Raw genomic sequence first — 12,857 nt, 5'->3', positions numbered from 1 at the left:
GCTTACATTGCAACCTTTCCGCTGGTGGTTGGAGTGAGTGTGTCTCATTCTTCATTAGGGCTTCATCAAGCTGCTGGTGCAGTAGGCCCTCCTGCGGGCTCTCATTACCTAGCGTCCCCATGCTCCGACTGCTCTGGAGGCAGAGACGGAGTTGTAACTGCTGGAATGCTCAGGCAGTCCTGGCCTAGCTGCTAATGGTTTAGCATTCAAACCCTTGCTCCATTGATCAGTGATTTGATGCTGGTCTGGCACAGTTGTTAATGATCTTGTTGTATTTGTATTGCACAGATGCTGCAGGGTTTCCGTGATTGTGTGGATGTTGTGCAACGGAACAGTTACTGGTTCTGGTCTTGTCGGTTACGGTACAGCATCTTTCTGATGTCTCCTGACTAATGGGCAGCCTCAGGGGCCCTCTGGCCAGCCTGCTGCGAGGGTCAATACATGCAGGCACAAAAGACAGGCAAGCTGTGGACTGTGATCCAAACACTGATTCCTTGAGGCTCAGACACTGATGAGAGCTTTTGAAGCAGTGCCAGGTAGGGGCCGTTCTTTAACTGCCCCAGGGATTTCTGAGCAATCTGAAAATTTACTGCTTTGGATGCTATAGCCAGGAAAGAAGTGTAGCTCTGGGACCCGCAGGTGTTACCGTCCAGGGGGCAGGTGCCCTTTCTGATTTGTACTTTGGAAGGATGCACAACAACATATTTGCATAGAGGTGCAGAGAAGGAATTTATGGGTAATTGTAGCTCACAGAGGAGCCAGCATGCACTCCTCCACGGTTTCAATTACATATGCCAATCTTCTGTGCTGTGCACGAAGCAAACACTCAGTGAGCATGGAAATAGATCCGGCAGCACAGGGTTCCTTCGAGAACCAAAACAGATGAAACTGATGAAAATATCAGTATTTTCAGTCAGTATTTTACTACTTCCATCCATTCTCTTTATATAACAGTGAAACATAGGACTTTATAGGGGAGAGTGGGACACAACCACAGTACAGTTACACTATAGTACCATATAGTTGTTGTTTTTTTTATCAGATTTTCCATCATTTTCTCCCCAATTTGGACTGCCTATTACCCAACCCATACATAACCCCCCATTCGCACGCAATGCCCCCGTCACCAGTGTGGGCGGACCACAACATGACCCCTCAGACAAGTGTCCGGTCAAGCCACTTATTTTTCAAACTGCCGCCGAAGCGACATCACCGGGCATTCAACGCACCTGAAGGGAAGCACCGCAACAAAGCGATGGGGTGGACAGTGCCATCTACCCACCCTGGAGTGAGCAAGGTCAATTGTGCTCTCTCTGGGCCTCTACTGTGTTCACTCACTGACCACTCTATTTGACACTACTACCTAGTTGAACCACCTTCTACATGTGGGTTTAGGATCCTCTTTTAAGTGTATAAACAAGGTTCTTCCAGTAAATGTTCTCGTATACACAAGTTTCACAAAACTAAACACACACTAATGAATCAATGTCAGAAGCCAGTGGGTTTGCACAGTGTTACTGAGCTCTTTGAGGGATGAGCAGTCGCGGCAGTACTGGAGCATTTGAGAGTAATAGCAGCTGTTTTTAATGCTTTTCTCACTGTGTGGCCAAAAACGAAGTTAATAAGTGTGTGTTTTTTTAGTTTTCTCCTCAGTTTCATCATTGCCAACTCCCACCTGCTATCATGCACATTTCCTATCATCTTTTAGAACGGTTGCTAACACAGTGCAATTAGACAGCTCAAAATGCTTGGAAGAGAACACTAATTGCCAATTCTGGTACATCAGGTAATAGACACCCGTGTTGACTAGAATCATGTTAATTGATGGGGAGATGGGAAGGCCCAGACAGGGAGAGGTCAGTGATGGCATCACCAGGGATCAAACTCATCATCTTGAGTGGCACAATTCTCAGCGCTTTGACAGTTGCGCCACTCTGGAGCCCTTATTAGTTTTTTTCCTTGGCACAGACTATGAATGTATTGTGTTATGACCCAGTCTAGTATCAGGCTGTAACAGAAAATGAGAGTGGGCTCTCTCTTCAGACTTCTGTTAGATGAACACACCAGTTCTGTTTAACTGTATGAATCATTATGGGTTTATTCTTCATCAGTGTAGGGAACAATGTAAAGGCCATTTGTCTTTTTTTTTAACCAAATATTTATGAGTTGTATAATGTGTAACAACGCTTGGTTTAAATCTAGGAGTACGCTGATCCGATACTAAGTTTCAGTATCGGTCTGATATTGGATCAACCCACTGGATTGGATATCGGATTGGATATAAGTAAATTTATGATCGAAACTTTTGTTATAAAACTAATAATATAAAAATAATAGTCTCTTTTAAGTTCTTTGGAATTTTTAGGCAAATAAAGTTATGTGAAATTATTAAAAAAGCATGCAAAACTGACCGAAGGGTCTTAGGAGAGGGAAAAAGATGGAATCGGACAGCTATCGCTAATGGCAGATACTCAAGGTTGCAGTATTGGTATCGGACATGAAAAAGTGGGATCTTTCTACTCTTAATTACAATAAAGAAGGAATATTACAACCAAGGGTCCTAACAATTTGCAGCATGAACAAAAATGCCAGATTCATAAAACTTGGTGCTGGATCTAATCAGGTTCCGGAGGTTTTCAACGAGCTTAAAATAGCACAAATTAAGCCATGATTTCACTACCCACCTCTGATTTCATACAAGTACCTGATATGCAAAATGCCAGCACATGTTTGTAGATTCACAGATGCATACATATAATTTGCTCTCATTTTTTGCTCAATCCTTCCCATAACTTCTCCCCCTTACAGCTGTTGATTGTGTGAAGTGTTCTCTGCTCCCCCGTCTCTTTCCTCACACTCCCTGTGGGGCCTCAGGTCAAGTTGAGAGAGGCCTTGAAAAGCCTGCCTCCGTCCATGGCAGAGTCTCCGTTGCCTGACAAGGCGTCCTTGGATGAGGGAACCGCATGCCTTCGGCATCTTTATATATGGCAAAGTGACTTTGGGAGCATTGTAGGTCCAGAAGCACGTCTTATCTTTGTCTAGGCCAAGACAGCATCATTGGCGCTGGGACACAGCAGAGAGTAATGACGTATTCTCTGTAAAAATGTTGTTGTGAATGTGCTCGCAGATGCTGTCTGTCCTCATCTAGCCTACAGCGCTTGTTACTGTCTTTCTTGCTCGGCTGGAAAGCGCCTAAATGCACTTTCTTCTAGCCTCTTAAGAACACAAAGCAATCTGCGCCTTCAATGCTCAGAACCCCCCCCAGAAGAATAGTGTTTATTTGAAAACACTTTAAGCAATAAAGTGTTTTGAAGCAGCCGAGGAGGAGATTTGGTATTCCATGAAAGCCCCGTCCCAAATCACATTTGGAGAATGGATTTCTCTTTATGGAGAGGATGTTACTCTAAAAAGTGTGTTAGGACTTGGCACGGGTCTCACTGTGGCGTGGTGGGCTCCTGTGCGGATTGCAAAGACTTAGGCTTAGGCTCATGCTGTGTGGATTTAACCCTTAGAAGGTGGTGATAACAAAAGCAGGGTGTAATTTGATAGTCATTGTTTCTCACTCATGTAGAGAATTCTCTCAAACCTTTGGATTCTAGATATTCCTGCTTTTTATGCGATCAATACAGAATGTAAATCCATTGTAAATTTAATTTCCCACTTAATTAACTAGACAAACATTTTGGACAAAAGTATTGGGACACCAGCTCAGTCATTGCTTCCTCTGAAATCAAGGGTATTAAAAAGGCGGGCGATTATCCTGCTTTTGCTGGAGAAACTGTCCAGGGAAGGCGTTCTACTAGATTTTGGAGCAATTCTGTGAGGATTTGATTGCATTCAGCAGCAAGAGGTTGGTGTTGGTGAGGTCTGCATGTCCGATGATCCAACACCGTCCCACCTCATCCCCAACTCCCCAGCTAATCCCAAATGTGTTGGATAGAGCACCATCATTCCAGAGAACGCAGTTCCACTGTTTTTACAGATCACTGTGCTGGGCTTTATAACCCTCTAGCCCATGCCTGGCATTAGGCATGATGTCAGTAGGTTCACGTTTATCTGCTCCAGAGAGTCCTATTCTTTTGGCTACTCTACTTCTCTACAGGGACCAGACAAGCTGTGTATGTATGTTTGCACATGTGTATACATTTGCACATCTGTGTCAGTGATGGATGCAACTAAAAGTAGGTGAATGCATTCACAAAGGGGATGTCCACAAACATTTGAACCTATATATATATATATATATATATATATATATATATAATCAGTATCTTTATCTTTGGTTATTTTTGAGCTGTGCACTGAGTATAAACCTTTTTATAAATGTAACCTTTACTGTGACCAATGAAGGTGCTCAGACCAAAAACACGTAGCGTGTAGAACCGTGCAGTTAAACCAGAACTGCTTTGCATATTTAACAACATCTGCGTTGAACAACACTGTTATTACAAATCGTATGTGTTGACCATTGGAGTGTACATTATTCGTATTATTGCTGAATAATACCAGTAGTTATACTTTGCAGTTAATTACATGTAAATAGTATTGCAAAAATACCAGTAATAACCGTTGACTCCTAAGGGTTAGCTCTAATGTGTGACATTAGCATTTGGAAGAACAAGTGCCCACTGGAGTATTTGTGCTCACAGTCCTGGCAGGTTGTACAGGATGGAGTATTTAAAGACTTGCGGGAGAGCACAGGGAAGAGGCAATGTTCTTAAAGCCCTGTATATATAGAACACAACCTCGATACAAACGACCCACATTCTACAGCACGCTCAGAGTAAGAGGAAACTAGGTGTGGAGGACACTCTACTAACAAAAATGTCCTCACATGCTCACATCCATCTTTAAGAATGGGTAAGAGCATAGACAAAATGCATGCAGACTTCAGGATGGCTGCTAGCACTGTATTGAATATTCAGGGTGTTTTTGTTTACAGGTTTAGATGACATTGTTTATTAGCAAGCACATAAGCAAGTCTACTTGAGATTACTGAACAACGTGATGCAGTTTCAGAAAATACTGATTCAGGGATGCAGTTTGCATTGCACTGAAAGTTGGGACATTTTTGGGGATTATGTATTTTTTTCATAGCTCTGAAACTTTTTAAACTTGTAGGTACTCAGCCAGATTATTAGATCTTATTTGGGGTAAGATATAAGAAAGTACAACCTATAAAAAGAGGAACACCATAAATATCAGGATTTATGGTCATCTATTCAGTAGAAGTCAGAGTTGGCATCAGTATTGGCAGATACTTGAAAATCTGGTATCGGTATTTGTGTCGAAAAATTTGAACATTGAAACTTTAACACGGTATCATGAATTGAAGCTTAGAGTATCAGTTTATTCTTACATCATCGGTGCAAAATCCATTCCATCCATACGTTTCACTATATATTCATATTGCGAAGCCCTGCTTGTTAGCTACATTAGCATTACAGCTCCACTGTGAAACTAAAGAAACGAACGCACAACATAACATGTATCTCTCTGATTGCCTAGATTTGGGGTAAATTGTAAAAATGTAGTTGCACACACACACTCTCACATTCACACATAAGCTTTTCGTACTGTCTTTATGGGCCATTCTATTTTTAGCTTTTACTGTAGCTAAATGTTGCCCTGCCTACACATAAACCTACTCCTAATCTTAGCCTCAGTGACCAAAGGCAGTTTTAGTAGTAAAATAAAAACCCACATTCTGTATAAAAGCACTTTGTGGGGAGCGGCCCGATGTCCTCACAAAATGAAACTTTTCATGTTTTTTTTCGTTCAATGAAGAAACATTTACTCTTCTCATAGGAACTACAGAGGACACTTTCACTCACGTGCACACATTTGCCCATCTAGTGGGCCCGCCCTTAAGAATGATCTAATGGTTAATTCCAGGTGCTACTTCTTTTTCAGGTCACCTTTTGCCGCTGTGACGGACTACTCAGTGACCAGGAACAACGTCATCCAGCTGTGTCTGGAGCTCACTACTATAGTACAGCAGGTAAGAAAGTGTGTGTGTGTGTGTGTGTGGCTTTGTTTTTGTACGCTTCCAGGACAGAAATGTGCTGATTCTGTGGAAACATCTTAGAAAATGTACAAGTAGCTTACAAGAAAGTTACAAGATCAACACAGAGGCCTCCCTTTTAAAACCGAATAGATAAAAACAATTATTTGGTTTATTTATTTATTTATTTATTTATTTATTATTATTATTATTATTATTTATTTATTTATTTATTTATTTTTTATTTTTTATTTTTTAATTTTTTTTTGGGGGGGTGGCTGTCTTAAATGGACATATTCTTTACTCTTTGCAAAACAGCAAACAAACAAAAAGCAGAAAATGGAGAGCAGAGAGTTTCACCACCTTGTTCAGGAACTGGGATCTTATGAACACTTTCACACACAGCTTGAATTGCTATAATTCAGTTTAAGATACTTTTGAAAATGATGTAACGCACATGGCAAGGCAAAGCAAAATTAAAATGAAATCTATTTGACAATTAAAAGTTAAAAGCTCAAATTACTGGGACACAACTCTCTGGTCAGCTTAGTTGTTGCTATGCCAGTGCCAGCAAGAATAATCACTGGTGGACTGAACCTGTGAAAACTGTTTAAACTTAGAGGTATCTTTGAATTTTAAGCCTATTCAAACTAGCTGAGGTTATCCGTGAGTAAATAGCAAAGCACTTTTGTAAGTCGCTCTGGATAAAAGTGTCTCCTAAATGCCTTAAATGTAAATGTATTTGCAGAAGTCAAACTGAGGGTCAAAAAAATCGTGTTTTTATTTAAGGCATAATCAGTTCTAAACATTACTGATTAATAAATAAATAAATGTATTAATTAATAAATTGCACAAACAAATAATATTCAGTGCGTAAAAGCATTAAAGCAGCATTATGTGAGAAATAGTGTTTTCTGCTCATGGGCCCCCCCTACAGTTCAGAGGTATATTTGCTTTTACTCATAAATGCAAAATGCGCTTTAAGGCCCAGTCCACATAAACAGCTGTACACATACACTTGTTGACAAGCTAAAGGATAGCCTACAGAACTGGAAGAAGCATGAAGAGTGATGCAGTAGAATGATATTACAGGGTTTATCCCAAATATCACTCTGATTACATAGCGTTAAGCAGTTTGCGTACGACGACTCTGTACAGCTCCACCAAGGTTAGAACAGTTTTACGGACCTAGAGTGGAAATGACATGGAAATGAGATGCTTGCATTTATAAGAGATGCTGACATTAATAAGTTAATAAGAAGATTTTAGAAAGCAACAGTTTTAGAAAGTGAATGTGCATCACATTGATTTGATGGATGATCTCAGCTCTTCAATCCCTGTTGCCTCTGGTTTTGCCATGGTGACAGCCAAGATGATTGACTGGCAGCGCCCCAGCACCTTAAAAAAATGGTATCTGTGGTGGAAGTGTGCTTGAAGTACTTACCTTCTAAAAGGGGCAGTGAAAACTCTCTGTATGTCCTTAGTTATTGTGGTGCGACGCTGACTTGTCCTAGTCCAGTGAGATTTGTTGTATAGTTTTGTGGTATTTTTGGAGTGTATGTGTACTCTTATATGAGCAGCTCTTGACCTACATTGTTTCTAGTGAAATGGAGGGGAAATTTGAATGCATATAATCATACACTGACAGATGGGAAAGCAGCTATATGTCACAATTATATATTAGCAGCATAAATTGCAGCTAAATTCAGGTTGGCATGTTCTGTCCTGCTTTGCGTTTTCTCCTCCTCCGTTCCCTCGCTCCTGCTGTGTGGAGCAGACATTGGTTGCTTTATGATGTGCAAAGTGATCTCCTTTCTTCCTCCACTGCTCCTCTGGCCCTGTAACACTGTTAGGGACGTAAGACTGGAGTAGATGTGAACGTGTAATGGATGGAGCAGTGCATGGTGGGTGACGTAGTCCTGAGGGAGCAGAGAGTGTGAGTGTGTGCAGAAGTAGGCCAGCAGCTTGCCGCTTGTTAGAGCCACACTGAAGCGGCAGGTGGGAGGAGAGCAGGAGGAGCTGCTGGGGCTGGAGCAGCTGTGGTGGCAGAGTGGCAGAGTTTGGAATGAAACGTGTGTGTGTGTGTGTGTAGCAGTGTGAACTTGAAATGAAAGAGGAAATTGAAAATGATGAAAAGTGTTTGAAACATTTTGGACATATTTTGTGCTGCCACACTGTAGAATGTAGTGTGTTTGTGTGTGTGTGTGTGTGTGTGTGTGCAAGGGGTACAGCCAGAATTTAATTCTAAGGAGGGGTCTGGTAATGGGGGCCAGATAGAAAGCATTATGACTTAGACATTGCTAGAGTGAGGGTGACTACCACCAGCAAGCCTACACTGCTGTAGCCTCTATACCCATAGACAAACAAACAGAATTCCACATATGACCTCATTGCATCTTGGTACCTCAGATGTTCTTAAGTCACTTAGTGTGAGTTCAAGTCGAGTCTTTAGTCTATCGGCATCCTGAGTCTCTGGGGTGCAGGTCCGAGTTAAGTCACCAGTCTTAAATTTCTCCAGTCTGTGAATCCATGTTAGGTCTTCAGTCTCAGAGGTGCAAGTCTGAGTTGAGGCCTGAGTTTTCGGGTGCGGAGTCAAGTCTCTAGTTTGTGTGGAGTCTTGAGTCTCTGTGGTACAAGTCTAAGTTAAGTCTGGGACGTAAGTCCAAATCAAGTCTTGAATCCCTGTGGTGTGAGTATTAGTGTAGGCCTGAGTCTTCAGAGTCACTGAGATGCAAATCAGAGTCAAGTCCTGTGTCTCAGGAGTGCAAGTCTGAATTCAATCTTAGGTTTTTGGGGTGTGAGTCCGAGTGGAGTCTTAACTGTCTTCACTGGGTTGCAAGCCTAATTTGAATTCTGAGTTTCTGGGATGTGAGTTCTAGTTGAGTCTCTAGTCTGTGGTGCGAATCTAAGTCAAGTCCTAAGTCTCTGGGATGTGAGTCAGAGTCAGCTCTCTAGTCTCTGTGGTAGAAGTTTGAGTTAAGCCCTGAGACTCTGGAGTGCAAATACGAGTCAGGTCTTGTGTCTCTATTATGCAAGTCTGAGTCAAGTCCTGTAGCTCTGGGCGTGTGTCCAGGTCAAATCTTAAATGCCTGGGGTGAAAGGCGAGTTCTGAGTATCTTGGGACTCTCTGTGGTCTCTCTACTGTGTCTCTGGGGTATGTGTACAAGTTAAGTCTAAAGTTTCTGAGGTGCAAGTATAAGTCAGGTCTCTAGTTTGTCATGCAAGTCCTGAGCCCTGAGACTCTTGAGTCCTAAGTCCCTGGGGTGCGAGACCTCAAGTCTTTGGAGTGTTTGTCTTGAGTAGGGTTGCAAAACTTCTGGGAATTTGGGAAATTTATCATGGGAATTCATGTGAATAAAATAGGAATATTCAAGGCTAAAGGTGAGAAACGTACACATAGTTGGTAAAAAAATATAGTAAAGCATAATCTTGGCTAAAATATTAAATATGAGACCAAAACATTTAAATAGCAAAGCTGCTCCTCAATCCCAGGCACATGGCACATTACACACTAAAAGGTTATTGAGACGTACAGCATATGTCCAGATGATTTCCTGACACTCATCTCTACTGAAAGCACACATTTGGACCACATGGACTACCTAAAGTCAGATGGTTCATAATTTTGACAGTGATAGCACTGCTCACTGTCTGGTAAATCAGAAAAGCTTTCATTTGAGACTAGTTTACCAAGTGTGTTCTTTTGCTTGTTTTTTGATTATTCAATGAAATAATTAAGCATATATAAAGTTCTGCTTGTTAATAACTATGTGTCATAATTATTATTTTTTATTGTTATGCCAAAAAACAGTACATTGAAGATAGTATATGATATAGTTTCTTTAAATTATCTAATATTTTCTGTTAATTCCAATAAATTCCCAAAGTCACCAAAATTCCATGGAAAGTTTACATTTTGTCCCCAAGCTAAAGTTTCCATAAAATGTACTGGTAATTTACTGGTAATTTATCGGATATTTTCCACCCCTTTGCAACCCTAGTCTTGAGTCTCCCAGTAAAGCTATGTGTCTTTAGTAGAGAATTTTAGTTTAGTGTTCTTATTTGCTGCAGGTATTTTACTGTACCAAAATAAACTCTCAATAAAAATCATATTCAACCCCATTTCAAATAATAAGCCTTTCATTACAGAAGACAACCCCCCTCTACAAATCAACCTACCAGCTCAGTTTCTGAATATGTTGTTGCAGTTCCAGAATAGTAAGTCCTAATAATTAATAACTGAATAATAAACATGCAGTCCAATGGTTTTATTGGCACTGATGTGCAACAGGTTGTTTATCGCTCACGTGTGGTGAGATCAGAAGGTCATGGGGAAAGAGAGCAGAATTGAAAGGATAAGGCTGGCTTTAACCAGCAGAACCCCAAGGCCTTTTCTAATCCAGTGTTTAATCCAGGCCAGATTACAGCGCAGGAGGCCCAGCCGTGGCTCTAATCTGAGCTAAGCCTGCAGGGCAGGCCAAGAGGACTTCACTGTTTTCAGCACAGATCACACAGCACCCCATCCTCTCTGTCTCTGTCTCTTAGATTCAGACACAGAATCACATTCAAATGACTTTATTTGAAATTAAATAATTAAACATGCATTAACAAAGCACCGAAATAAATGTTTGATAGCAGTAGGGATAAAAATGGTCTCTATTATGCTTTGTAATATTTCGCGATGAATGTGCCAATAGAAATGATCCACAGTTACTGTGGGAAAAATGCTGTTTCCATTAACGTACATGGAAATTAAGATCACCCTGAGATCAAAATGGATTTTTTACTCTTGTTAGTTCAACATGTCATTTTTGTTTGCTTGTCATCTTCCACCGAAATTGAAATGGCTTTTGCACCCTATAAAACATCATCTGAGTTGTGTTTATGTCCCCAAGCACCAGCAGGCCAGGAAAAACAATATTACCTAATAATATCACATCTCCGGTCTCCTTGCCACCACCTCTTCATACCCTGTTTCCATTTAATATGGTTTCAGAGCATTTTTCACTACAGCAAAAAAGGGCCTGTGCCTTTTCAGTTTTTTGGAAAATTTAACATAATAAAACAAATACAATACAAATATAAATGGCTACAAATAAACGTAACAGCTGAAGTACATATCTGAGAGCATCCTGAGCAATACAACGCAATGTAATCACGTCACAAACCTGTTGAATGTCCATAAAATCTAATTATATTACATGCATTATATGATACATGGCTGCAGATTGGTAGTTCGCTAGTGACTTTAGAAAGCAAAGGAGCAGTCGGAGAGGACTGTGATGATGTTACACGGTATTCTGAATGAAGGGATTTAACCAGCTAAAGTTCCATCAGCCAATATCACGATTAGTGTGTACACAAAACAAGGGCACTGCTTAGGGACCCTGTGAAATGGAAGTCAGCTGTTGTCTCTTGTCTCCACTCTTGTCCCGTCTTCACCATAGCTGTGTCCGAAACTGGGCCCTATTCACTATCCCCTACATGAGAAAATCCAGGTCACTAGGGCCGAGCTGGCAGTCGGTCTTCCTCAGAGAAGATGCTCGCAAATCTTGGATTATGGGTGTTTTTCATGTCTGTTTAATGTACATCGTTGGTACACTATATTTTATGGTGCATTGTGGGATTGTTACAGTTCACTGGCAATTCGGCACTGTGTTTTCAGTGCACTTTATAGTGAATAGGGCCCAGTTTTGGACATAACTCATGTGACACTTGTTTCTAGCGCCCCCTCACTTGTAGTTCTGTGCCTCTTCTGTACTCTCCTTGTTTGAGTGTGGCGCTCTTCATGTCTTCACGTTTGTCTGTATGCTCTGTGTTACACTCTGGTACAGTTTAGTGCAACATGGGACGATCTTAAATGCAGAATATTTACAGTACATTCCACAAGTATTTGGACAGTGGCACAAGTTTTGTAATTTTGCTTCTGTACACCACAGTAATGGATTTGATATGAAGCAATCAGTAGAGAGAGAGTTTCTTAACACACATACACACACACACTCACAGACAGCAGTGTGATGATGATAGCTAAGTGACAATGCAGCGGAGTGGGCAGATACATAATGGTGAAGGTTGCAGTGGAGGAGGAGGCAGCGTGATTCTAAGCTCTTTGACTTTACTGTAGCCACCGCGCAGCGTTTAGACCACTCTCTATTCTGTCACGTTCTCCCTCTCTTTTCAAAACTCACATTCCCACCGCTGACTGCAGAACTGCACATTTCAGAGAGGCGTTTGTTTATTAGGGCCTTGAGGCGTTAGCGTGTATCGGTGACATCACCTGCCTACATCGGGATCTGCGTGCGTGTGTGTGGGTGTGTGTCTAAAGTTACACGTTTGTATTTCAGTCAGGACAGCAGTGTTTACCAGTTTGGCTGTTCTTATATCTGTATGTATAACTGAATTTATGAATATCACTGCATATCCCTATATGAAGATATAATGGTATCTACTGCATCTCCATCTTTAATGTTTGGATGAATGACCTAATCTCTATCTACTGCATATATTGCTCACTTACACCAGAGACAACTCTTGCCATGTACTCAGTAAAAGAACAGAAAACTCAATTCTAAACACATTTATAAAAAAAAAGCCAGTGGGCAAATGATGAAGCAGGTGCCTTCTGAGTTCTGTTTAAGTGTGTGTGTGAGTCATAGGGTCATAGAGAAATGGGATGAACAGCAAAGATGTGGTAGACAGAGAGTAGTTTGAAGAACACTACAGTATTCCTTCAGCATTTTCTTGAACAGTATTCCTCCTCTTAAATCCCACTGGTCAGTTTCACTGCCCATAAAACATAGTATCAGCTGCTTTTGTTGCAAATTTGTCAAAAAACACTCAAAGATAATGC

At 41.0% G+C, this 12,857-nt stretch overlaps 1 protein-coding gene across 8 annotated transcripts in view; it reads left to right on the top strand.

Annotated features, from left to right (window-relative positions):
• cnksr2a (connector enhancer of kinase suppressor of Ras 2a) overlaps positions 1-12,857 on the top strand; it is a 157,369-nt gene that overhangs the window by 50,519 nt on the left and 93,993 nt on the right. For 6 of the 8 annotated variants that reach the window (XM_072690210.1, XM_072690198.1, XM_072690195.1 and 3 more), the window contains exon 4: positions 5,896-6,001. In XM_072690210.1, coding sequence (XP_072546311.1) covers positions 5,896-6,001 — 106 coding nt within the window. The remainder of the gene's footprint in view (positions 1-5,895; positions 6,002-12,857) is intronic. The other 2 variants (XM_072690187.1, XM_072690171.1) reach the window with 1 other exon arrangement.

This window comes from Salminus brasiliensis, chromosome 1 (assembly GCF_030463535.1).
Source record: "Salminus brasiliensis chromosome 1, fSalBra1.hap2, whole genome shotgun sequence".
Taxonomy (NCBI): Eukaryota; Metazoa; Chordata; class Actinopteri; order Characiformes; family Bryconidae; genus Salminus; species Salminus brasiliensis.
Note: the sequence above shows the minus strand (reverse complement) of the source record. Positions and strands in the feature narration are given on the sequence as shown.